Source organism: Perca fluviatilis, chromosome 13 (assembly GCF_010015445.1).
Source record: "Perca fluviatilis chromosome 13, GENO_Pfluv_1.0, whole genome shotgun sequence".
Lineage (NCBI taxonomy): Eukaryota > Metazoa > Chordata > Actinopteri > Perciformes > Percidae > Perca > Perca fluviatilis.
This window is the reverse complement of record NC_053124.1, coordinates 4695791-4723159: the sequence shown is the minus strand read 5'-3', so window position 1 is coordinate 4723159 and position 27369 is coordinate 4695791. Positions and strand designations below refer to the sequence as shown.

General features: G+C 39.0%; 1 protein-coding gene across 5 annotated transcripts in view; it reads left to right on the top strand.

Annotated features, from left to right (window-relative positions):
• The first annotated feature begins 7446 nt into the window (after positions 1-7446).
• LOC120571949 (suppressor protein SRP40-like) overlaps positions 7447-27369 on the top strand; it is a 20045-nt gene continuing 122 nt past the window's right edge. The window contains exons 1-16 of one of the 5 annotated variants that reach the window (XM_039821110.1): positions 7447-7536; positions 7622-7697; positions 14048-14156; positions 15034-15196; positions 15292-15484; positions 16165-16269; positions 16758-16862; positions 17476-17580; positions 18196-18300; positions 18789-18893; positions 19096-19443; positions 20066-22056; positions 22149-22213; positions 22650-22745; positions 24379-24498; positions 24990-27369. The exon at positions 24990-27369 is cut by the window's right edge and continues 122 nt beyond it. In XM_039821110.1, the coding sequence (XP_039677044.1) occupies positions 14054-14156; positions 15034-15196; positions 15292-15484; positions 16165-16269; positions 16758-16862; positions 17476-17580; positions 18196-18300; positions 18789-18893; positions 19096-19443; positions 20066-21151 (2418 nt within the window). In that variant the 5' untranslated portion in view covers positions 7447-7536; positions 7622-7697; positions 14048-14053 and the 3' untranslated portion in view covers positions 21152-22056; positions 22149-22213; positions 22650-22745; positions 24379-24498; positions 24990-27369. Of the gene's footprint in view, positions 7537-7621; positions 7698-14047; positions 14157-15033; positions 15197-15291; positions 15485-16164; positions 16270-16757; positions 16863-17475; positions 17581-18195; positions 18301-18788; positions 18894-19095; positions 19444-20065; positions 22057-22148; positions 22214-22649; positions 22746-24375; positions 24499-24989 lie in introns of all 5 variants that reach the window. The other 4 variants (XM_039821109.1, XM_039821111.1, XM_039821112.1 and 1 more) reach the window with 4 other exon arrangements.

Genomic DNA, 27369 nt, shown 5'->3' with positions numbered 1-27369 from the left:
ATACGTAAACTGTGATTTCGTAGAAACGGTGATTGATATCCAAATGCCCATTCAGCCCAAAAAAGGCCAAAGTCTTGTCTTCGGTTTAATCTTTTAATTTCTTTTCTACATTAAAGTATGGCGATACAGCATGGTCCCAAAGATGAGTTGTTTTGAGCGATGTTAAGCGATTTCCCGACGATTTCCCATTAAAGTCTATGGGAAGTTTTGCGCCGTTTTTTGCCGATTTTGTGAAAACCGTGCGGCAAATCTCTTAGAAAACACATAGCACACCATTCCCTAGCTTAACTCACGTGGTGATGTCATTTGTGTGCGCGTGTTGGCAACGCTTCGTGAGCCTTAGTGGGAAAAATGTGGCGAAGAATAATAATAAGTATGAGAAACAATAGTCATTGTGCCGATTGCTGCTATTGCAGCACATCGGCACACTGAATAATAATAAGTATGAGAAACAATAGTCATTGTGCCGATTGCTGCTATTGCAGCACATCGGCACACTGAATAATAATAAGTATGAGAAACAATAGTCATTGTGCCGATTGCTGCTATTGCAGTACATCGCACACTGAACTAGAAAATTCCGGAAGAAATTTTTACAGTGTGCCTCCTACTTGGTGCACATCCGAATAACACTAGCTAAGTAGATAACTTGGCCACATTGTCACTGAGAGAGAGAGAAAAAAAAAAAAAAAAAAAAAAAAAAAAAAAATATACGAATATAATATGAGTCTGATGGATTTAGGATGCTTAAAGTACTGATTATTAACATGGAGTCTGGTGGGTCTTGATTGCTTAAATTACTGATTATTTACATGGAGTCTGTTGGGTTCAGGATTCTTAAAGTACTGATTATTTACATGGAGTCTGGTGGGTTCAGGACGCTTAAAGTACTCATTATTTGCATGGGGTCTGGTGGGTTACAATGCTAAAATGATTGTTTATTTACATGGAGTCTGGTGGGTTATAGCGACGCGAGCCTTACCAATACAAAATATATAAATTATAATACCCTAGTTTTGCTTCAATTTTAAATACATACAGTATTGTTTTAACAGTGAAGTGTTAAGTGTCTTAATCCTTCAGCGATAGACCTTTTTAAAACCTATTTAAGACCTGTTTACCAGAAACAGCTATTAAGTAGCTAGCGCTAAACACACCAGGTAACCTATGTGTTTATTTCACCAACACTAGAGTTGCGATGGTTGGAAAAGTGTAGAGAAGACCAAAAACGGCTTTTTATAGTTTTATTTTGTTTCTGTCGACTTTTAATGTAGTGTGTTTTAGAATGCTTAAATGACTGTTTATTTACATGGAGTTTGGTGGGTTTGTGTGTATGTATGTGCGTGTGTGTGTGTGTGTGTTTGTATGTGTGTATGTGTGTGTGTGTGTGTATGTGTGTGTGTATGTATGTGTTTGTGTGTATGTCTGTGTGTGTGTGTATTTGCGTGTGTGTGTCTGTGTGTGTGTGTGTGTGAGAAAGAGTCTGTGTGTGTGTGTGTGTGTGTGTGTGTGTGTGTGTGTGTGTGTGTGTGTGTGTGTGTGTGTGTGTGTGTGTGTGTGTGTGTGTGTGTGTGTAAAAAGGTGTAAAAGTAGCCGTGAGAAGCACCACACGAAAACAAACAAAAAATAGTACTTTTAGCATGTATAGAGCCAACATATATTTTCACATGTAAATCGGTAAACTATGTGTTTATTTCAACCAAGAATAGAGTTGTGATGGTTGGAAAAGTGTAGAGAAGACCAATAACGACTTTTCATAGCTTTATTTGGTGTCTGTTGACTTTTACTGTAGTGTGTTTCACGATGCATAAATGACTGTTTATTTACATGGAGTCTGGTGGGTTTAGGATGCTTAAATTACAGATTATTTAGATGGAGTCTGGTAGGTTTTGTGTGTGTGTGTGTGTGTGTGTGTGTGTATGTGTGTGTTTGTGTTTGTGTGTGTGTGTGTGTGTGTGTGTGTGTGTGTGTGTGTGTGAGAAAGAGTCTGTGTGTGTGTGTTGGTATTCAACACTTTATGGGGACATCAATCTGTATACACAGTCACGTCATGGGGACCTCTTGCGGTATGGGGACCAAAAGTGAGGTCCCCATGAGGGAAACCTCTTTAAATGAATGCTGAAGTCATTCTGAAGTAGCCTGTGTGATTTTTAGCATTGGCCCATAAAGCACGTTTTTCCGTGCAATGTGTGTGTGTGTGAGGGTGCTCACTAGCACCCCTGTACTTTGAGAGTGGTGTTGCACCCATTGCTTCACACACACATATTCCAAATATGGTTAGTTACCGCCCACTTCCTGGTCCTCATAAGTAATGATTTCAGCAGCAACAAGTATTTATCAGTGTTAAGGTTACAGGTGAATAGGGTAACATTTTAAAATACTAGATATCAGTATGAAACTTCCTCAGTTGACTACTTACACAAGTCTATAAAAAAATGCATTACAAGTTTTTGAAATATGTATGTTTAGTATGCAAATTAGGCATTATCTCTATCTGTTTATGATAAAACCAGGTGCAAAATTATTTTTTTCTTTCTGTTTACAAAATTATCATTACCTAGCAAATGAAAATATACTCTCCATAGCCTTAAAAAAATTGATTTTTGCCATATTCTTTTGATTATAATGTCACATGGTCTCTCAGGTCTGTTAATCAAAATCTGCTTGTCATGCCACGCACTCGTCTGAAAACATGTGGGGACAGAGCCTTTGAGGCTATGGCACCCAGACTCTGGAATGCTTTACCAACTAGCATTAGGTTTGCGGAGAATGTGGATTGATTTAAGGGACAGGTGAAGACTCACTTGTTCAGGCTAGCTTTTGGGTAGCCTATGTTTTTTATTTATTTGAAAATTGATTCTGTTATACTTGTATCTTATTCTATTGACTATTTTTACCATGTTTTATTGTCTATGCACATTGTAAAGCACTTTGTGACCTTGTCTGTGAAAAGCGCTGTATAAATAAAATTTACTTACTTACTTACTTACATAAATCAGGCCAGGAATGATTTATTAACAAATCCCTCTGTAAATATCTTCAGAATTCTGCTAAGTGTATAACTGGAAAGTTGGGTGTACATAGATCCTTCATAGGCTGAGTTGTTTATAACTCAGCCAACATTTTGAGAAAACATCATTTAAAGAATTTAATTTAATTTAATTTAATAATTAATTTAAATTTATTACATTTCTATTGGAAAAAAATGCTCAAAAACTTTATAAATGCTCAGGCCCTTAGTAATAATAATATAGAATATTTCAAGCTCATGCAAATTTATTATTTAATAAAATGGCAGGCATATAAGGCCTACATCTGCAGTAACTCAATGAATTAACATTGGCGTATCAAAGTTGCCAACAAAACCCACGCTAGACAGTTGTATGGACACAGAACAAGACCAACAGTAGATGTCAAAGCTTTCTAAAGTCTAATTGTACATTCCAGCACCATATATGTATTTTAGCTGTGCTTAGACTCTTGCGCCTATGTTTTACACTGGCAGTTGTGACGGCCTCAGCTTTTGAGATCCTGAGCATATTACTTTCTCTCATTGAATTGACCATCACAACTGTGCTCTGAAGCCACAACTTCTCCATAACAGAAAGCATGGCAGAGGCACATTCATTGAAGATGGAGATGGCCATACTTGCTGCTGCCTCAAGCTTACTTTTCCCCACAAAACAGTCCCCTCAGTCAGCTGATAGTGAAGCTAACTAACCAGAAACAGTCCCCTCAGTCAGCTGATGGTGAAGCTAACTAACCAGAAACAGTCCCCTCAGTCAGCTGATGGAGAAGCTAACTAACCAGAAACAGTCCCCTCAGTCAGCTGGTTCATAACAACACAACAGAACAAAACTAACCTCTCAAGGATCACTGTCCCGTTGACGGGACACTGCGTCGCTGTAACCTCGATAAAACTTCCACTCATTCGCGTTTTTATAACTTTAAAGCATTAAATCTTCAGAATATACAGCCATGCGACACACCAATTGAAAGCTTAGCCTCTAATGATTAATTTAAGCCCACATACAAAGCATAAGATGATTTATAGCAGTTACACAACTGTTACAAAGCAACAGAAAATAAAACAATTCAGCCATAATCTGCGCCGGTGTCGAGAGTGCATCCATACCTGTTTTCGTTGTCCTTTCAGCAAAAAAGTGGTATTTTGCACAAAACTTGATTTTCATAAATCCACAAGAGTCCAAGGAAATGTAATATCCAAGCTTTATATTCCAAAACGATCTGTTCACCTCACAATGTTGAAGTTTCTGGCCGAATCACAACGGAAAAACGCGAAACAGTTTTCCATTTCCGCACTTGTTATTGCAGTTAGCTTCTCTGCCCAGCTTGCTACATGATTGATGTGGGCGTCATCGTATTGCCTAGCTTCTCAGCTTTCGATTGGTAGCTCATATTAGCCAATCCGTTCAGGTTTGCCTCTCATATGGCCAATGGAAGCGGACAAGCCGATGACAACATGTCAGGGACCACGTTGAGACGATTGGCATTTTTCTCGGACCACTTAGATTTAAATGCTATAAGACCCATCTACCTTATTAGCCAATGAGCAGACAATTCGATTGATATGCAATATGGGCATGACATTTTAACCCTGTGTTTGCTGGAGCTCTGTCAAAGCAAAAACTGGGCCTATCATCAGAATATCACAGCCTATGGAATTTGTCATGACTTATTTCTATATATTTATGTATATAGTTATTTTAAGTATGTGTGTGATTGATGTGGCGGTGTTTGTGTATTTGAGAAGTGTTTTATTATGTACTTTATTGCCTTTTTTCTTTCCACTTTTCAAATTGAAATAAGAAAAACGGACAGACATTTCTGTAGAAAAAAATTCATATAAAATCAATTGTTCAGTCTTTTGGCATCTGGATTTTTTCTATAATAACCTGAGACCTGGGCATGGGTGTATCTGTATATCACCAGATGTGTTTACAGTATTTTATTTTGATCATTTTAAAAATGTATGACTTGGACGGAAATAAAAAACCTCCATTCTAGCCTCTGTAACTCTGTGTCAGTAAGGCCTAGAATCACCCTGACACTGACAAAAACTTGAGAGTGATACCTTTCCAACGATGTCAGGCACACCCCAGAGTGTCAAAGTATATGGGAGCTGTACCACCTTTAATTCAAAAACCATGACATTTCAGCCAAATCTTAACAGGCTAATTATGAATCATTCAAAAGACCAATATTTAGAACATTGGAGAAAGCAAAGTAGACTAAATTATTTGACGTAGTATCTGCACCCTGTCAGAGATACAAAGAAGAGACAGATCCTGACTAAATACAGGCTTAGTGACCACCAACTGGGTCAGACAGAGATACTCTTCCTCCTTGACTGGAAAAAATGATCTTCACTAAGATATTTACACCTTAGTAAAATAGCCCAAAAAATAAAACTTTCCAAAGTTAACACCAGAAAAGAAGCTGGTAGTTCTCCTAGGAGAGGGGACAGCAGATCCACTGACAGCTAAATGTGCATCTGCCTGCCACAGCCTGAGGGACTGAAAACCACTTAGGATCCCAAAATTACAGATCTGTTTAGTATTGTGTAGTAATTATATTATACAAAAACTGTAACTGTTGTGTAATGTAATTGTTTTATAATATAGTGTGTTGTATCACGATCAGTAAAGTATAGTATATATGTGACACCTATACATTAAATATATGACATGTAGGCTATGAATTTCTGTAAACTGCTTTGAGAGAGAGAGAGAGAGAGAAAGGGAGAGACAGAGAGAGAGAGAGATTCCATACCTGTTACTCTCCTTTGGTGTCTCTGATATGTTTTAACCTAAAGGCTAAAAATCCCCAACACTGCTGATTTTTCTGAGAGCTGCATATCCCAAGCCTAACTCCTGCGCTAACAGCACCATTCACACATTCACATCAAATGCTGCATTGTTCCTGGATATGTCTTGAAGATGCGTAGATGTGTAGACACTTTGCCTGTATGTATCTTCTTTGCAAAGACTTCACTCTAGTAGTAAACTACCACAGAACCCATGATTCTTTGGATCAATGCTAAATTTAAGCCCTGTCCCTGCGCAATAAGGATAAATTAAACCACAGATCAGTCCATTCCACCGCACTACATGAATTATCAGCAACTGCTGTGTGCACTTTGATTACCTACGCTGTCTGAAAGCTGTCTGTTTTACGAACGACAGTTTAAACATTGACATACTATGTGATGGCATTTCATCATCTGCTGTCTTAGTTTGTAATCCTGTGTCCTCTTGCTAATGAAAACTGTTTTTGTGTTCTCTGAGATGATTTTTGACGCACTTCTTTCGACATTTTGAACTACCGCGGAAATGTCACAGCACATCACGTGACGATTCTGAATGAATCACATTGTCAGAAATTGGCATCAGCAATGAGATTGCGCATTTAGAGTTAAATCCCCCCTTTTACTTCCATGATTGGTTGCTGATATAAGGAAAATGACCATATTTTGATATGACAGCGTTGTAGAGGAGAGAGAGAGCTTTCCAACGGTATATGTGATGACAGGGTGCAGACAGCAATCGCAGAGCAGCGTGATGATTTAGAACGCAAACTTTTGTTGAATTTAGGAGAAATCTACAGATGCAAACAGACAAAGTGTAGTAAAATAAAGACCTAAATGTGTATTTAGGTCTTTACACATTATAAACATACAGTCAGTCTGAAAGAAGACATGTTATTGAAGACGAATAGCCCAAAATCAAAATTGACTAGTGAAAAAAAAAAAATGTTTTTGCCTGCCGTGTCTCGCCTTAAAGGTCACAATTCATATGCTGGATGAGGAAGATTGTTTGCAGAAGATGCCAGCTAATGGGCTAATGATTTGTACATAGAAACTAAAGTAAAACACAAGGTAAGTGAATTTATTTGTGGTAGTGGGATATTTGTAGGCATATGACAAACCAATGTAACCAGTGTTTAGTGCTCAAAATAGGTTAATTAGCTTTACTTAGTTTGCATAATAGCTAGTTAGGATTAGGGTAACTATCCTGTAGATGCAGAGTGTAGGCCTCAATTTGGTTTTTGCATACAATTCATTGTAAATGTGTTAAATGCAAACTAAAAGACACTGCTAATTATTTAGTCTAACTGATTATTGATATAAGTTGATTTTATGATATCTTATGAATGTGTGTTTTATTATTTTGCTGTGATGAATTCCTGATCAATATTTGCAATTATGTATATTTAAGTGAATGTATAAAGTAATACATTTAAATTTAAATTGAGGCTTTGACAAAGGTGCTTAAAAAAAATGAAGTAATTTTAAATGACTAAATTTCAAAGGAGAAGATTCAAATAGCAGCTCTATTTTACACAAAAATACAAAAGAAACAGTAACTTCCGTTTTGGGGCTTTTAATTTGAAATCCCAAAGGAAGTTGAATGTTCCTTTTACGTAGGGAAACGTAACAGCTAGCTTAAGCAAAGCATGCTGATGGAATTGAGACAAAAGGAGGAATACATCCGACCAGTGCGTTGCTAAAAAGAGGTAACAGTTATTGATAATGATAAAAGAACGCTCCGAGGGTTTAACTGAGTTAAATTTATTCACGGAAACAACTTTGTTGTTGCAGTGTTTTCGCTCGTCCGAGCTGCGTTACCGACATGTGCTCACGTGGATAGTGGCTGCAAGCACCTGTTAAAGGAAACGTGAGTATTCACGACAATAAATAATTGTATTTATAAACGTTATATTGCTGTGCTGTAGACCAGCTATTAGCATATGTTAGCAGACCTGCCAACTTTGAAAAACTTTTTTGAGTAGCAACTTACTGATTTATTGTCGAAGTTCTGGTTCATGAACACGGCGGCACGCACGCGGAAAAAATGTGCCATTAAATGTCAAACCTGTCTACATTTTTAACCCTAGAAAATAGTTATGTTCAAGTAGGCTACTTGAATTAAATAAAACATTTTATTTAAATTATCGGTCATATTTAATACAATTAATTGGATCATAATATAACCTAATAAATTAAAATATATTACACTGCATAATGAGCACTTTTACTTTTGGTACTTTAAGTATATTTTGATAATACTTTTGTACTATTACATAGGCAAGATGTTGAATGCAGGACTTGTAACTACTGTATGGGAGGCGTATGCGGGCTACGCGTTAAATTGTTAACGCGTTATCGATATAAGTGTATTGATATTGATAAATAATTTTTGACCTATTTAAAATAAGGACCAGGAGAAAAATATATTAAATTTAAACATTTTTATTTTAAACTTAACCTTCCTCTGATTATAATCCCCTCAGTTATAAAAGCAGAAATGTCAACACAACCATTGAAACCACTCAAATAATTAAAATGTAAACATAAGTCTAAAATCACAGTGAAGAAAGAATAAGTAGGAACTGCTTAATAAGGAGTACCTCTCCATGGCGGTCTGCTGCTTGTAGCGTTTAGTAAGGCGCTGATGCAGAGTACCTCTCCATGGTGGTCTGCTGCTTGTAGCGTTTAGTAAGGCGCTGATGCAGAGTACCTCTCCATGGCGGTCTGCTGCTTGTAGCGTTTAGTAAGGCGCTGATGCAGAGTACCTCTCCATGGTGGTCTGCTGCTTGTAGTGTTTAGTAAGGCGCTGATGCAGAGTACCTCTCCATGGCGGTCTGCTGCTTGTAGTGTTTAGTAAGGTGCTGATGCAAAGTACCTCTCCATGGTGGTCTGCTGCTTGTAGTGTTTAGTAAGGTGCTGATGCAGAGTACCTCTACGGTGGTCTGCTGCTTGTAGTGTTTAGTAAAGGTGCTGATGCAAAGTACCTCTCCATGGTGGTCTGCTGCTTGTAGTGTTTAGTAAGGTGCTGATGCAGAGTACCTCTCCATGGTGGTCTGCTGCTTGTAGTGTTTAGTAAGGTGCTGATGCAAAGTACCTCTCCATGGCGGTCTGCTGCTTGTAGCGTTTAGTAAGGTGCTGATGCAAAGTACCTCTCCATGGCGGTCTGCTGCTTGTAGCGTTTAGTAAGGCGCTGATGCAGAGTACCTCTCCATGGCGGTCTGCTGCTTGTAGCGTTTAGTAAGGCGCTGATGCAGAGTACCTCTCCATGGTGGTCTGCTGCTTGTGCGGTGTAGCAGCTGCAGATGTTGTTGGACGTTGCTGGCGAATACGGCTTTGCTCCAAAGTGTGAGCGCGGCTAAGGTGGTAAAACAAGTTTGCGGTAGTGTTGGTGGGGACGACGGTCAGACTTATAAAATCCCCAAAACTGCCATACTGACTTTTCCTGTTTTATCAACAATTTCCTCGCCGCGCGGCACTCAATTTCAACTTATTGCTCCACCCGCGGTTCTGTTATTGTAGAATCCAACACGAGAAGGCGATGTAGGCGCGCAACCAAACTTGATACTGTTACATGATTGGCTGTTAAGAGTGTCACTCCCTACGTTGCTAGGTTACCAGAGAGTGAGTGCCTTTGTTCATGCAACCAAACTTGCTTCGCAACTTCTGGTTTCTTCCGAAGAAGAAAAACAAGTTATCGAACGTTTTATCGAACGCATTTTCTATTGATATTGATTACGTGTCTATCGCGATACAGATCGTTATCGTTTTATCGCCCAGCCCTACTACTGTATCTACTTTTACTAAAATACATGATGTGAGTAAGTCTTCCACCTCTGGAAATCACCACCAACAGTCGTGCATGAACACCTGCAGCAGTGTTTAAAGGGAAACTTCACCGATTAGCATTAAGCTTTGTATCAGTAGAACCCTGGTAGTATTTTTGAATGACCATGCTTTCCTCTCTCAAGTCCCCCTGAGAGGGGAGATCTCTGTATTGAGGGTCTGGAAAAAAGCCTCAGATGACGCAAAATGACGATTTTTGCGTCATCTGAGGCTTTTTTGCCCAGAGGCAAAAGACTACAGCCTGTATTCATTGTGTATTAGGAGCCACTTCCGCATAGCCCAAAGGGGGTTGGACTGTCGGCTTTTTCCGGAGATTGCCGAGGAAAAAAACGAGTGTCAGCCATCTTGAATCGCTTAGCTTCTCAGCCGGAGCAGAAACTGTTCATCCCGACGAAAATTTTGGGACGCGAGCTTTTATTTTTAAAAGTAGACGGGACGGCATGATTTGGGACGCTCCAGGCTGCAGCCATACAGTCTTGGAAATTTTAGAACAACAATTATGTGCATTCAACCCCAACCGTCTCGTTATTGTGGCATTTCATTTCCACGTTGTTGTGTGCCCCTGCGGCTGGGGATCGTGTCCCGCAAGTGGCAGCCCGCGAGTGGCGGCCCCGCGAGTGGCGGCTCGCGGCCCGTTCCGTTGTTTTGGTCGCCGTGTCGCGTTTCATTTCCCCGTTGTAGTGTGCCCCTGCGCGGGTCGCGAGTGGCGGCCCGTCCCGTTGTTTTGGCCGGCGTGTGGCGCCTCATTTCCCCGTTGTCGCGTCCCCCAGAGCAGGTTCGAAAAGCGTGACCTGTACAAGTTCAAAAGTCGTTGCATATACACGAACAAAACGTCATAATTGTAACCTGTACACAAATTTATGAATCAAAATAACGTGACTATTAGACGACCTGGCGTGAGACCGGGTTGGTTGCCATGCATAGCAGAGCGTTGCCATGGGCACAGTTCTGTTCACTCTGGAGCTATCAATCAATCCGCTGAAAGAAGTCCGGATAATGTATCAGCTGTGGCCAAAAACAGCTTGTTTTAAATGTGTAACACCACTTGAGCCACGGTGAAAAGTTTTTTGTGTATATGGTTGAAATGACAATAAAACGCACTTGTTGAGTTGATCGTCTCACTGTCTGTCTGTAAAGGGTAGGCGTAGCTTGGGAGTGGCCTCATACAGCAGCAAAGCAAGTGCATTCTGGGATTTGGTGTCTTTCATCCATATGAGCCAAAAACACATTTTCTGTCTTATCTTGGCCTAGAAGGCACCAATTTCAATTTTTTTTCACATTTCTACTACATAAGTGACCCAATTTTAAAGATATATTCAGCTTTCCAGCGGTGAAATTTCCCTTTAACACTGAAAACACACCGCTCAGTTCAGCGTTTCCTTGCAGCTCTGCTACAGTAGCAGATAACCGCTAACGTTAGCTGCCGGTCACATCGTCTCTAAACAGTCCGCTCACAGTGAAGTCCTGCACGGATCAACAGATGTTAAGAGTCCGGCGGCTGCTGGCGCTGTTTGTTTCGCACACTGAGCAGATTGATGCGCTCACAGAGCCAATCTTTGCAGAGGTTACCGCTCGGTGTTTGGCTTGCTAATAAGCCGTTAGCCTGTTAGCGCCGAGCGGCCAGCCAAGGTCCGACAGACACCGACACATTCCGCACATCCTCCGCTCTAGGGTTGTGCCGATGGACGCTATCATCACTAATCCTAGTCGCGGGCGCTGGATGGGAAATTGACAAGTGCGTCTGTCTTAAACTAGCAAAGACACAAAGACAAGATTGGCTGTAGTGATACATTCTCTCTCTCTCCCTGTCGGTTGTAGCTCGCTCTACCTTCTAGTAACGCTGACGCTTTGAGCTGATTGGCTGTAGTGATACATTCTCTCTCTCTCCCTGTCGGTTGTAGCTCGCTCTACCTTCTAGTAACGTTGGACACAGTGGTCTCGAGTGAGAGAGAAAGAAGCGTTAACGTGGAGCGCTATCACACTTTCCTTTCTCCCCTCGTTGGACTAAGTTTGTCGACACTACTCTGTGCATCAATAAGTCAGTCTGAGGTCCTGTAGGTACGGGACGATGTTATGCAGGATTTATGAATGTACGTTAGCAACAGTAGGCTAATTTACGAGGGTGCTATTTTATGTGTGAGCTAATATTGCGCATCTGTTCATGTGCGCTGCAAGAGTTATGTTTCTGTTTATTGAATGCGTTATTCAGTGCAAACATAACCGTGAATGTAAGTTAAACTCAGTAATGATGGTATGTTAGGTTATTACTGTCGCTCTGTTGAAGGAGAACGTTCCACTGTACTGTCGCTACGCAGATCAGACATCTGATGGACTTTACTGCTCCGTAGTTAAGTGAAAGTAGGTCAAGTTGTAAAACCTACCAGCAGGGCACCTTTTACAGAGGGCATTTAAATGTATGTCTAATCGTTTCTATGTTAACTGTTGGCCCATAGTAGTAGGAAAAAATATTTATGTAAAGCTGCTGCAAAACATATATAAGACCTATGTGACGAAATCCAAGACTTTATAAATGCAAGGCTTTATTAATAATAATGATAATAATATAAATATTAGGGCCGGGACTCGATTAAAAAAAATAATCTAATTAATTACAGGCTTTGTAATTAATTAATCGAAATTAATTGCATTTTAATTGCATAAATATTTGACCTGAGAACAGTGAGAAGTAATTTTTTTCACATGGTTTTTTAGTACACCATTGAATGACTGAATACATAAGCTTAAGCAACAAAATATTGTTTATTTTTGTTCAACCAAGTCCAGCAGACCAGTGCAATTTTTGCCATTAAGTGTAGCAATAGCATATATAGAAATATAGTACATTTCAAAAATTCAGGTAGCCTATAGGTAGGTAGACCTTCTTTAGTAAAACACAATACTTTCAAGTCCATTCAGACTTAGTTACCCTGGTCCTTAAACCAGTCATCTGGTGGAGTGTAGGTTGGGTGTGGATCCTTGTACTCGGAGTCGGGCTAACGTCCGCGCTAGCTGCTAAATGGCTCGATTTGCTGCGGTGAAATGCGAATTCCTTGTTGCATAGCTTGCACACAACCATGCTCTAATCAACGCTTCCATCCGTTCGTTTTTTATAACAAAATGTCCCATCCGCGGGGTCAACCAAAACGGTCTCGTCAGCTTCTTCGTTCATGTTCACTGTGGTTTGTTGTTGTCTGAAGTCATGAACGCTAGTTGGTGCTCCAGTATAATCGGTCCGCCGAAACTCATCCAGTGAGAAATGTTCCGCGGTGCAAAAATAAGTGTGATTAAAATGCGTAAAAAAATAATTTTTTTGTGTAATTAATTAACGCATTAAAGTCTGTAATTAATTAATCTTAATTAACGCGTTAAAGTCCCGGCCCTAATAAATATATAATAATTCTCCAAAGTTGACAGGTAGGCTACGTATATTAATTCATTTCACAATTTCACCTTTCTACATCAAATCAGTTTACCTCTGCAAGCACAGTCCTCCCTTGGAGAAACCCATAGATATATGGGGGAAACCAACCAAACTAAACGGGAATGAGGGAGGAATGAATAACACTATCAGTAGCCGATATCCCCGCTTGACATTAGAGGAAGGAACCCAACGCTGTGATTGGTCAAACTCTTCTTCAGCATGCTCGTGGCTGCTACGCTGTTTTAGCCATACGTTTTGCTGCCTACTATCATCAAGAGTTAGACTGAGACGGCTACTGCACGTCAACGAGTGAACTCAAAGCAGTCACCTGATTTTTGCGTAGTTTAAAGTGACAAATCGTATCACCGTATTTTGATGTCAAAATGCGTATCTACTACGCAAAATGCGTACAGGTTGGCAGGTCTGTGTTAGAAGATATCAATCTAAGGCTATGTTTAAACTGCAGGCAAATCAGATATTTTTAAACTGAGTTCCTGCACTGTTATTTGTTAGTGATCAGATTGGATTTGTGCATTCATGTTCATAACATCAGATTTCTACAGTCTCTTTATGTCAGGTTTTGGTATTTTTGTTGTCTTAATCAGCTAAAGGGCTTTTTCTTAGTTAATCATCAGTGTTTCCTTCACACTGACAATGTCCCCACAGCACACCATTTGTCAGTGTCTGAGTAGAAACCGTGTGTGAAGCCCATCCAATTATAACAACCTTATCCACATTGCTGAAACCATTTAAATATTGAGCTATGACACTGACAAACTTTTATAAACATGAGCCTATGATTTCTGAACGCCATTTTCTTGAGTACTGAAGCGGAATAAGAATAAAAAGAATAAGAATAATAAAGAAAAGAACAATACTGTGAATGCTGTTGAATGAGCATTCACAGAGTTACTCAAACTTAATTTAATGCAATTTTAAACATTTTCCTGCAGTATAAAATGGCACCACGGATCAGTCCCCTTAAGGATGCCACTCACTATGTTCTTTCGAAGTCTGACAAGACATGCAAATTAGAGGTGAAGTACATCAACGAAGTTAAAGGTAAGATGTTGTCTGATGTGATTTATCAGATAATAATTATGTATACAATCTATCATCTAATACAGAATGTCAAGGTAAATTGATTATCTCAAATTAAAGGTGCTCTAAGCAATGTTGGGTGACGTCAGTTCTTGTTGACGTTCGAAGTATTGTCAACCTCGTGAGTTTAGGGTTAGCCTATGTCTTCGTCTTGCTCAAATTACTGTTGCCATTTCACCAGCAGCATAAAGGTCTACGAGGAAACTCGGTTGCGGCTGGTTTAGACCTGCTTTTAAGAGGCGGAGAATTTCCCCCGCAGAATAGAGGCGCGCTCTTACTGACAGTCTTTGTAAATACCACGGGATATATAATTAGGCGCACTTTGCGCTTATCCTCCCACCTTTTTGGGTGGAACTCCCACCTCCCCCATGACCCTCCCAAGAACGCATACTGAAAGCGCAACTTGTCTCTTCTCGCTCATGTGGCAGACAATCTGCGATTTTACTCAAGTGCGCCCTGTTTGTAAATAGCCTGCATCGGTTACGTCTGTCTTTGTGACGATTTAGCACCTGGAAACAGGTGCAAACGGCTTGATAAATCTAGCCCACTGTGACTACACAAATCACAACATGTAAATAGGAAAATGTTGGCGTTATTTTCTCAGTTATTGGGAGCAGTAGGCTAGATGGAGCCGGTTACCTCCAGGATCTGTGCTAAGCTAGGCTAGATGGAGCCGGTTAAAACGCGCACGGAGATGAGAAGGGTATGGTTTTATCTAACTATGGGGGAATAAGACAAAGTCCCAATAAGTCGCTGTGTTCCTTTAAGGTCTAGACTCATATTAAAGAATGTGAAGGTTTTCCTGCTCTGTTGAAAATGCTTTTGTTGTCTTTTACAGGACGTGGTGTATTTGCAAAGACCTCTATTTGCAAAGGAGATTTTGTTGTAGAGTACAGGGGAGATATTATAAATGACACAGAATCCCAGGGAAGACGAAAACTTTACCACCCGTCATGTGCCGCTTTTATGTTTGTCTTTAAGTGGAAAGAGAAAACATGGTGGTAAGTTTTCAACTTGTACCTATATTATATTCTCTAAGTGAGGCACTGATTTTGTAATGTTTGTATTTCCTTCTTTCTCATGTTTCCATTTTAAGTATTGATGCTTCGAGAGAAGACAGGTCATTTGGACGACTTGTCAATGATGAGCACAGATATCCAAACTGTAGGATGAAGAAAATTGAAGTTAACGGAAAACCCCACCTTTGCTTATTTGCTCTCAACAACATTAAAGAAGGAGAGGAAATTACATATGACTATGGGGGTGAAGACTGCCCATGGAGAACACAAGTATGTTGCACACACATCACACAGTGTACTCAATGGCCCGTGGTGTTGCAGAATGTATAAAAATCTCTTGAATCGATTAGGATATGAATCTTTTAGAAGATATCAATGTAAGGGTAGGTTGAAACTGCAGGCAAATCAGATCTTTTTAACCCGAATTCCTGCACTGTTATTTGTTAGTGATAATGTTGGATTTGTGCATTCATGTTCATTACTTGAGATTTCATTCTACAGTCTCTTTATGCTCAGGTTTTGGTATTTTTGTTGTCCTAATCAGCTAAGGTTTTTTTTCTTGGTTAATCATCAGTGTTTACTGGACACTGACGACATCCCCACAACACACATTTGGTCAGTTTCTGAATAGAAACTGTGTGAAACTTTTTGGACCAAACTGGTCCCCATAAGGAACTGTTACATTGTGTGTAAAATGTCCCCACAAAGCCTGTTTGGTTCAAGTTGTGTGATAATAGACACGGCTTGCCTGGCCAGAAAGAAATACATTACTTTGAATTTGATTGATTTCTCACAAGCCTGGTATATATTTACATGCATCTCATCTGAAAGATTCTGTCTGAACCAGAGGTCCATATTGCTTATATTATGCAGTGTTTAGTTGAAATTGATTATTTATTTTTCTCTATTTTCATATTCAAAAACGCTGTCACCATAAAATGTTTTCACAGACGACCAGCATTACAACTGACAGCATTGCAGCGGACAGGTCCAAACCTTTGCCCCTGTCAGCCAATCAGATTGACGTCACTGGTCAACACAAAACTCACCAACAGGTACATTCATGTTCATCACTTCAGATTTCATTCTACAGTCTCTTCATGTCAGGTTTTGGTATATTTGATGTCTTAAGTAGCTAAGAAGAGGAAGGAAGTGTAATGTAATGTGCTCTAGTATGAAATAGTACACTCAACAGTTTACTTTAATACATCAAGAAGGTTTGTGGAAGCACGGTAGACTACTTATGGCAGATTTTAACCTTCACGAGGGTCTTTTTCATGGTTAATCATCAGTGTTTTCTGGACACTGACGATGTCCCCACAACACACATTTGGTCAGTTTCTGAATAGAAACTGTGTGAAACGTTTTGGCCCGAACTGGTCTCATAAGAAACTCATACATTGTGTGTAAAATGTCCCCACAAAGCCTGGTGTGTTTGAGTTGTGTGATTGCTTATATTATGCATTCTTAGGTCAAATTGATTATTAATTTTTCTCTATTTTCATATTCTAAAATGCTGTCACCATATAATATGTTTTTACAGACGACCAGCATTACAACTGACAGCACTGCAGCGGACAGGTCCAAACCTTCGCCCCTGTCAGCCAATGAGATTGATGTCGCTGGTCAACACAAAACTCATCAAAAGGTACATTCATGTTCATCACTTCAGATTTCAATCTACAGTCTCTTTATGTCAGGTTTTGGTAGTTTTGATGTCTTAAGTACCTAAGAAGAGGAAGGAAGTGTAATGTAATGTGCTCTAGTATGAATTAGTACACTCAACAGTCTACTTTAATACATCTGGAAGGTTTGTGGAAGTACGGTAGACTACTTATGGCAGATCTTAACCGTCACAAGGGTCTTTTTCATGGTTAATTACCAGTGTTTTCTGCACACTGACGACGTCCCCACAGCACACCTTTGGTCAGTTTCTGAATATAAACTGTGTGAAGCATTTTGGACCAAACTGGTCCCCATAAGGAACTGTTACATTGTGTGTAAAATGTCCCCACAAAGCCTGTTTGGTTCAAGTTGTGTGATAATAGACACGGCTTGCCTGGCCAGAAAGAAATACATTACTTTGAATTTGATTGATTTCTCACAAGCCTGGTATATATTTACATGCATCTCATCTGAAAGATTCTGTCTGAACCAGAGGTCCATATTGCTTATATTATGCAGTGTTTAGTTGAAATTGATTATTTATTTTTCTCTATTTTCATATTAAAAAACGCTGTCACCATAAAATGTTTTCACAGACGACCAGCATTACAACTGACAGCACTGCAGCGGACAGGTCCAAACCTTCGCCCCTGCCAGCCAATGAGATTGATGTCGCTGGTCAACACAAAACTCATCAAAAGGTACATTCATGTTCATCACTTCAGATTTCATTCTACAGTCTCTTCATGTCAGGTTTTGGTATATTTGATGTCTTAAGTAGCTAAGAAGAGGAAGGAAGTGTAATGTAATGTGCTCTAGTATGAAATAGTACACTCAACAGTTTACTTTAATACATCTAGAAGGTTTGTGGAAGCACGGTAGACTACTTATGGCAGATTTTAACCTTCACGAGGGTCTTTTTCATGGTTAATCATCAGTGTTTTCTGCACACTGACGACGTCCCCACAGCACACCTTTGGTCAGTTTCTGAATAGAAACTGTGTGTGAAGCATTTTGGACCAAACTGGTCCCCATAAGGAACTGTTACATTGTGTGTAAAATGTCTCCACAAAGCCTGTTTGGTTTGAGTTGTGTGATAATAGACACGGCTTGCCTGGCCAGAAAGAAATACATTACTTTGAATTTGATTGATTTCTCACAAGCCTGGTATATATTTGCATGCATCTCATCTGAAAAATTGTGTCTGAACCAGAGGTCCATATTGCTTATATTATGCAGTGTTTAGTTGAAATTGATTATTTATTTTTCTCTATTTTCATATTCTAAAATGCTGTCACCATAAAATGTTTTCACAGACGACCAGCATTACAACTGACAGCATTGCAGCGGACAGGTCCAAACCTTCGCCCCTGTCAGCCAATCAGATTGACGTCACTGGTCAACACAAAACTCACCAACAGGTACATTCATGTTCATCACTTCAGATTTCATTCTACAGTCTCTTTATGTCAGGTTTTGATATTGTTGATGTTTTAAGTAGCTAAGAAGAGGAAGGAAGTGTAATGTAATGTGCTCTAGTATGAAATAGTACACTCAACAGTTTACTTTAATACATCTAGAAGGTTTGTGGAAGTATGGTAGACTACTTATGGCACATTTTAACCTTCACAAGGGTCTTTTTCATGGTTAATCATCATTGTTTTCTGGACACTGACGATGTCCCCACAACACTCATTTGGTCAGTTTCTGAATAGAAACTGTGTGAAACATTTTGGCCCGAACTGGTCTCATAAGAAACTCATACATTGTGTGTAAAATGTCCCCACAAAGCCTGGTGTGTTCGAGTTGTGTGATTGTTTATATTATGCATTCTTAGGTCAAATTGATTATTTATTTTTCTCTATTTTCATATTCTAAAATGCTGTCACCATATAATATGTTTTTACAGACGACCAGCATTACAACTGACAGCACTGCAGCGGACAGGTCCAAACCTTCGCCCCTGTCAGCCAATCAGGTTGATGTTACTGATCAACACAAAACTCATCAAAAGGTACATTCATGTTCATCACTTCAGATTTCAATCTACAGTCTCTTTATGTCAGGTTTTGGTATTGTTGATGTCTTAAGTAGCTACGAAGAGGAAGGAAGTGTAATGTAATGTGCTCTAGTATGAATTAGTACTCTCAACAGTTTAACTCTTACTTATTTATATGTACTCATTATTTAACAAATTTCTGATTACCGTATTTTAGATGAAAGACACACATCTTGAAGATTTGCTGATTGATGAATCCATATCAGAGAGTGCAGATGATTACATTCCGGATACCACTAGTGATAGTGACACTGACAGTGATGCTAGCCTTCACTCAAACCGAAGTATCCAAAGGAGTCTTGATTATACACGTGACATCTCTCGCTCATTGAGTTCCCCTGTCTGTGACATCAAAATGCCAGACAACATAACCTTTGACAGTAATATCCTTACATCTGAAGCCACTGGAGGAGAAGAAGAACCCTGTTCTAGTCAGAACCTAAAGTTCAAGTCCAATCCTTTACCCCTGTCAGGCAATCAGATTGAAGACGACACTCATGAACAGGTACATTCATCACTTCTAATGTCTGAACTGAAAAGTGACGATTAATTAATTATTAAAGTGTTCATATTATGCTAATTTTTAGGTTAATAATTGTTTTTAGAGGTTGTACCAGAATAGGTATATGTTTCTAAATTTTCACAAAACCCTATATTTATTCATCTTTTCACCCTGTGTTGAGCTCTCCATTTTAGCTACAGAGTGAGGCATTGCGCTTCTGTTCCTTCTTTGTAGGGAGTCGCACATGTGCAGTACCTAGGTAAGCACTACTAGCCAGTCAGAAGCAGAGTATGAGGGTGGGCCACGCTAGCAGCTAGGCGAGCATTATAACCTGTTACAAAGTGACGCTTCTTTGTCACTGAAGTAAAGGCTGGACTACAATAGAGCTGTTTAGAACAGTGTTTTCTGTTGGAGATGGTAAGTCCCTTTGGGGGGGGGGGACTTTTGGCTTTTTCACTTTGGAAACCTATAATGTGCACAAAAATATATATAACAATAAATAAAAGGGAAAAAGCCAAAAAGCATAATATGAGCACTTTAAAATTGTTAGTTATTTCTATGTACTCATCAATTAACTAGTTGTTGCTATTCTACATATTTCTGATTACTTAATTTTTTATTTTAGATGAAAAATACAGACGTTGAAGATTTGATGATTGATGAATCCATATCAGAGAGTGCAGATGATTACATTCCGGATACCACTAGTGATAGTGACACTGACAGTGATGCTAGCCTTCACCCAAACCGCAGGATCAAAAAGAGTCTTGATTATACACGTGACATCTCTCGCTCATTGAGTCCCCCTGTCTGTGACACCACAACACCAGATGCCATGACCTTTGACAGTAATATCCTTACATCTGAAGCCACTGGAGCAGAAGAAGAACCCTGTTCTAGTCAGAACATAAATGACAGAGTAGTTGTTAGTTCCTGCCATAACAAAGGTGGGAAAAGAGTGTACGACAAGAGACATTATTGTTTGTATTGCTCTAAGCCTTATGCTAAGATGGCAAGGCATCTAGAAAGTGCACATGAAAACAAACCTGATGTGGCTAAAGCTCTAAGCTTTCCAAAGGCTTCCAAGGAGAGAAAAAAACAACTAGATTATATTCGCAACAAAGGAAACTTTGCTCACAATGCTGCTGTTATGGAGTCAGGAAAGGGGGAACTTGTACCATTTAAAAGACCACCTAAAGAAGCCCAGGGAAAAGACTTCATACACTGTGCATACTGTCAAGGACTTTTTACAAGAAAGATCCTGTGGCAACATATGCGTAGTTGTAGACTTAGACCTGGATCAGTCGCCCCCAAACCAGGAAAGAACCGTGTTCAGTCTATGTGCACATACGCAGGACCTGTGCCTTCACACATTAGTAAACAATTGTGGAAAGTAATCAGTGTCATGAGTTCTGACCCAATCACTGATATAATAAAAAATGACCATGTCATCATTGAAATTGGGCAGCACTTGTTAAACAAAGGTGGCATATCAGCCAAGAATCAACAGTATGTGCGAGAGAAGATGCGAGAAATGGGAAGGCTGGTTAACGGTGCTAGGAGAGTTACCACCTTAAAAAGAATGGAAGATGTCATAAATCCAAAGAAGTACATTGAGACTGTCAAAGCTGTCAAGTTTACATGTGGGTATGATAGTGAAGCAAACAAGTTTTTGATTCCATCGCTAGCAAATAAACTTGGGAATACTTAAAGCAAGCAAACTATTAAAAGCTTGGGGTTTAATCTCAAACAACAAAGAGCTTGTGAAGAATGCCAGTGAGTTTCAAGAGGTCCATCAGGAAAAGTGGAATGAGATGATCTCAGCTACAGCTTTAAGGAACATCAGGGAAGCAAAGTGGAATGTGCCTACTCTCATGCCTTTTACTGAAGATGTCCAAAAAATGCATGGCTATCTCAGTCAAGTACAAGATAAGTGTTACAAATCCCTCTCTGAAACCCCCTCTTCAACAGCCTGGAAGGAGCTGGCAAAGGTGTGTCTGGCCCAGATCATTCTCTTTAACCGCCGCAGGGAAGGAGAGGTGGCAAGCATGCCTTTATCTGCATTTTCATCAAGAGACTCTTCTGATCCACATGAGGATGTGGACTGGGCACTCTCCGAAGTGGAAAAAAACCTCTGCAGACACTTCTCAAGGATTGTCATCAGGGGAAAACGTGGTCGCCCAGTTCCAATTCTTCTGACCCCAAATATGCTGTCTGCATTAGAACTCCTTGTTAAGCAGAGAGAGGCTTGTGGGGTTCTTAAAGAGAATGGTTATATGTTTGCAAGACCAGAAGCTATGACACATTTCCGAGGTTCAGACAGCCTTCGTGGCTTTGCAAAGGAGTGTGGTGCAAAGTGTCCAAAGTCACTGACATCTACCAGACTGCGAAAGCATGCCGCAACCCTATCAACAGTGCTGAACATGACAGACACAGAGATGGACCAGCTGGCCAACTATCTTGGACATGACATAAGAATCCATCGCGAGTTCTATCGACTCCCTGAGAAGACCCTCCAACTCGCCAAGATCAGCAAGGTTTTAATGGCACTCGAGCAAGGAAAATTAGCTGAGTTTCATGGCAAGAACTTGGATGAAATTGCGATAGAACCAGATGGTATGTTATTTTAATTAGACCTTTTAGTTTGTTTTTCTGTGTTAACCTGATGATTTGGTCACATTGGTAAGCTGTGCTTTATATGACCACAGAAAAAGTTCTGGACAGTGATGAGGAAGACAGAGCATACAAGAGGAGAACTGTTTAAGTGTTGATGGTATGTATTGTCAGTAAATTACTGTAGAGATACTAGTTTGCCTCTATTGTAATAAACCAGTGATTCTCAAACTTTCTGTCACATCCCCCTTTAGAAGCTGATAAAAGTTAGCGCCCCCCACCAAATCATTTTTTATCAATCCCTAACAATGATAGGAGAAGCAAATAAAGGATCAAAGTTGAATTTGTATCATGGTCATCTATATCAGGGATCAATAAAAAATAAAATTAACATTCAAAAAAACTTCATTAGTAATATGTACTTCTGATGCCCTTGGTGCATGGTTTAATGCACTTGTATGCACTAATTATAATTGAAAACCATTAGTGCGACACATGCACACATCAGTTGTGTATTGTCAGCATTCTACAGTACATATTAAGAATATATCTTTCTGAAAATGTTAAATTTGAATTATTTTTCATACAACCATCAGCAGAGGGGACACTTCCTCCTACCAAGGGAAATGAAAGACCATCATCCAGAAGACGCAAGCCACAACCATCAGATGATGAGATGCCTTCATCCAAAGGTAAACTCTTTACTAGGGCCGGGACTTTAACGCGTTAATTAAGATTAATTAATTACAGACTTTAATGCGTTAATTACACAAAAAAAAATGTAATCACACTTATTTTTGCACCGCGGAACATTTCTCACTGGATGAGTTTCGGCGGACCGATTATACTGGAGCACCAACTAGCGTTCATGACTTCAGACAACAACAAACCACAGTGAACATGAACGAAGAAGCTGACGAGACCGTTTTGGTTGGCCCCGCGGATGGGACATTTTGTTATAAAAAACGAACGGATGGAAGCGTTGATTAGAGCATGGTTGTGTGCAAGCTATGCAACAAGGAATTCGCATTTCACCGCAGCAAATCGAGCCATTTAGCAGCTAGAGTGGACGTTAGCCCGACTCCGAGTACAAGGATCCACACCCAACCTACACTCCACCAGATGACTGGTTTAAGGACCAGGGTAACTAAGTCTGAATGGACTTGAAAGTATTGTGTTTTACTAAAGAAGGTCTACCTACCTATAGGCTACCTGAATTTTTGAAATGTACTATATTTCTAAATATGCTATTGCTACACTTAATGGCAAAAATTGCACTGGTCTGCTGGACTTGGTTGAACAAAAATAAACAATATTTTGTTGCTTAAGCTTATGTATTCAGTCATTCAATGGTATACTAAAAATCCATGTGAAAAAAATTACTTCTCACTGTTCTCAGGTCAAATATTTATGCAATTAAAATGCGATTAATTTCGATTAATTAATTACAAAGCCTGTAATTAATAAATTTTTTTAATCGAGTCCCGGCCCTACTCTTTACACATTACTCTTTTGTATTTCAGTAATGATTGTGTCTGCTTCTTGTTTGAATATGTATTCTCAGTGTTGAACTACAAATGGCCACATGCTGAAGTTGCAGTAACAGCAGCCACATGGAAACATAAAACAAAACCATACTGAACTTCCCTGACCACCTTACATCTGTTTGTAATGTTACTGAAAAATTGTAAATTTATGCTTTTTCCTTTGAAAAGCATTAGTTACCCTGTTAAGCCTAAATTAACAGTAACTGGGTACGCTATTAAACCAGATATTTCTCCTCAGTTTCTGGGCAAAATAATTCATCTAGGTATTGAAATCTGGGCATGCTTTGTTTGGTGCCATTTCCCTTGGATATGTTTCCACCAATAACGTTATAATTTGAACACTTTGCCGCAGAACTGTTGCTGGCCCCAGCAGCTCTAAATTGATCTGCTGTCTGTGCATATATCTCCATATCACAATGCTCAGAAACCCATTTGTAGTTGTTACTTGCTTGTTGCTAGAGTCTACTAGGTGCTTAAAGAGGAACTAGTTACAGTAACTGTTCTGCAAATTGAACTTAAGTAATGACTAGCCCCTATACCACCCACCTGTCCTGTGTGTTCAAAAAGAATCGAGCAGTTTAATGAGTCGATAGATGCATAGTAAGTATTCTTTGGACATAGTAGGATGTAGGATAACTACAGTCCTAGGAGTAATTCGCACCTTATTTTTACACAGTTGCAACCAATGCTCATATCGATTGTATGTTGTCAGCATTCTACAGTACATGTTAAGTATATAGTATTTTAAATTTTAATATTTTTTTACAACCATCAGCAGAGGGGACACTTCCTTCTACCAAGGGAAATGAAAGGCCATCGTCATCCAAAAGACGTAAGCCACCAACATCAGATGATGAGATGCCTTCAAGAGTCTTGGCTATGAAGCCTTCATCCAAAGGTAAACTCTTTACACATTTCTCTTTTGTATTTAAGTAAAGGTTGTGTCTGCTTCTTTTTGACTATGTATTATCAGTGTAAAGTAACTAGAAATGGCCAAATGCTGTAGTTGCTGTAAAAGTAGCCGGAGAGTAATTTCATAAATAATAAAAAGTGAGCTGACAACAGTGATCACATTTAACAATTGAAATATTCTTTTAATTACTAGTACAAATAACTGTTATAAATAAATAAATAAATAAATATTCATGGCTTTTAGGGAATACTTCAAATCCTATCCTTCTTTTCCTTTACCCCAGTGGTCATTTCAGTCCAAGGGGAAGGATGCACAAATCAATGTTTGACAATGTAATTCAATTGAAAGGTGCAAATAACTTTACTTTTACTGTAGAAGCTGGCATATGTATTGATGTATCATTCAGAAAAGGGTAATAATTCCAGCACGCCTCCTTATCTATCCATTTACACATTTGCTTTCCTGACCACTTCAAGGTACAGCTACCCGGAAGAAAAAATTGCCATGGAACAAGAAAGAGGTGCAGGCGGTGGAAAGGCACATGAAGCACTTCATTACGTCCTGTGTTGTTCCTGCAAAAAGAGACTGTGAGAAATGTTTAGGGGCTGAACCAGAGGTTCTTAAGAACCGAGAATGGCAGCATATAAAGTTCTACATCTATAACCGGATAACTGCTTACAAAAAGAAAGTTGTATGCGAATAGTGCAAAAGTTGTATGCGAATAGTGCAAAAGTTGTATGCGAATAGTGCAAAAGTTGTAAGCGAATAGTGCAAAAGTTGTTTTTCAGTTTATTTGAAGGGGTGTGCATAACACTGACATGACTGTCATTATTATGACATGACACCTATCATGAACTTGAAGGAGTCATTTTGAGTGTTTCTGGTTGTTAAGTGTAATTCGGTCAATGCTAACTTTGCATTAAAAGTGTCATAATTTACACAATACACTTAATGACAACAGTCATGAACACTCAAAATGACTCCTTCATGTTCATTATGGGTGTCATGTCAGTCTTATGCACACCTGATCAAATAAAGAGTTACCTTTTTTCTTTTTAAAAAGTAGGCAACATGTTTTAAGCTTTTCATTACTCTTTGAGTTGAAGCTGAGATTTTCATGTTTACTCCATGAGTTGTTCAGTAATGAAGCTGAAATCATCAAAGTTGAATTCTGCAAATTGTTTTGCTGTCATACACGGGCGTGCTGCTTTCTCTACTCTCCTTTGATCTATTGCACAGACCGTTCCATGTCAGTAAATAAAAAAAAAAGGTTTGCCTAGAGCATAGCCCTCTAGCAGCACAATGGTCTAGCAGCAGAGTTGAGCATAGAGAGAACAGAGTGACTGGGCAGTCTGCTAACTTGTTTCTCTCTCTACCAATATAAGCTGTTCTGTTTTAAGTTACAAAAACATGCATGCAGGCTAAAATTCAACCACAAGGACACTAGCTGCTAGGCTAATGTATGCAGACAGTGTAGCACAATGGTAAACACTGCAGCATTGTGTCCACCTCAGCTGAGAACAGAGAATTGTCTTTTCCTTCAGTAATGTGTGTCATATTAAACATTACCTGCATATAACAAAAGTACTTAAGCCTAGAAATAATTCACAAAATAAATTCCCCTTTTATTTAATTGACTGTCAAAGCTGAAGTAAAAAATAAGTTTTTTTATTTATAATCTCCTGACTATAGGATAGAAGACATGCAATGATGATAACTAAATGATTATTCAGTTCATTATTTTAAATAAAAAATAAATGAAGTATGCACTCCTGTAACTTTCACCAGCAAAAAAATTCATATATATATATATACAGATTTGTGATATGCAAAAGTGATGGTTTGAATCACTCACCTTTTCAAGCTTCATGCTCCATATCTACATTATATATAAACAACTAATCTAAGCTGAATACATTTTTTTTTATTAATAATTAATAATTAATACTTTTTTTAAATCCGGTAATGAAGTCATAGCCACAGTAGTGTCACGTCACCATCAGTATTGTGGTGATGCAGTTATCTTTACAGCCTTAAGTGGTAGTGTTGTTATAGTGGTACTAAGTGTCAGGTGACTGAGTAGTTGGCTGATGCTAGGGTGTTGCATGTGAATAGAAATAGTTCTAACAGGGGAAAGTAAAAGTTTAAAAAGGTTTGTCTTGTTGTTTGATTTGGGTTGGAAAATATTCAGACACAGCTTTTTAAATCTTTTGTACATGAGTAGAGAGCTTTTTATTGCTTTTGTTTATAGTGCCAAATCATAAGTTATCTTTTCATACAGAGTAGGTATAGACCACATTCCAAGACTTTATGATTAACAAAGTCCAATCAATGAGCAACAGGAAGATGCAATATTTATGTATTTATGTGTTAAACCTTTCTTTTAAAAGGCAGGCATGTCAAACAGACCTGTTGTCTTTATGGTAGGCAGCCATTTGCCTTCACCAGTTAGGAGGGAGAGATCAATTAATATTTACTTTAAGCTCTTGAATATTTCTCTCAAATTTAACTAGATCAATCACGTTATGCTATGTTGTGAAGATTTGTGATATGCAAAAGTGATGGTTTGAATCACTCACCTTTTCAAGCTTCATGCTCCATATCTACATTATATATAAACAACTAATCTAAGCTGAATACATTTTTTTTATTAATAATTAATTAATTAATTTATCCATATTTTCATTGTACTTCGATTAAATCTGTAAATTAAACGTTTATTTTATTTGTTGCAAAGTCCCCACTAATCACGATGGAAATTGTGGGAATTATGTAAATAACATGCAAATGAGGTCCCCACCAACAACGTTAGATCGTTGTTTTACAAGTCCCCATATGTGATGGTTATAACATTAC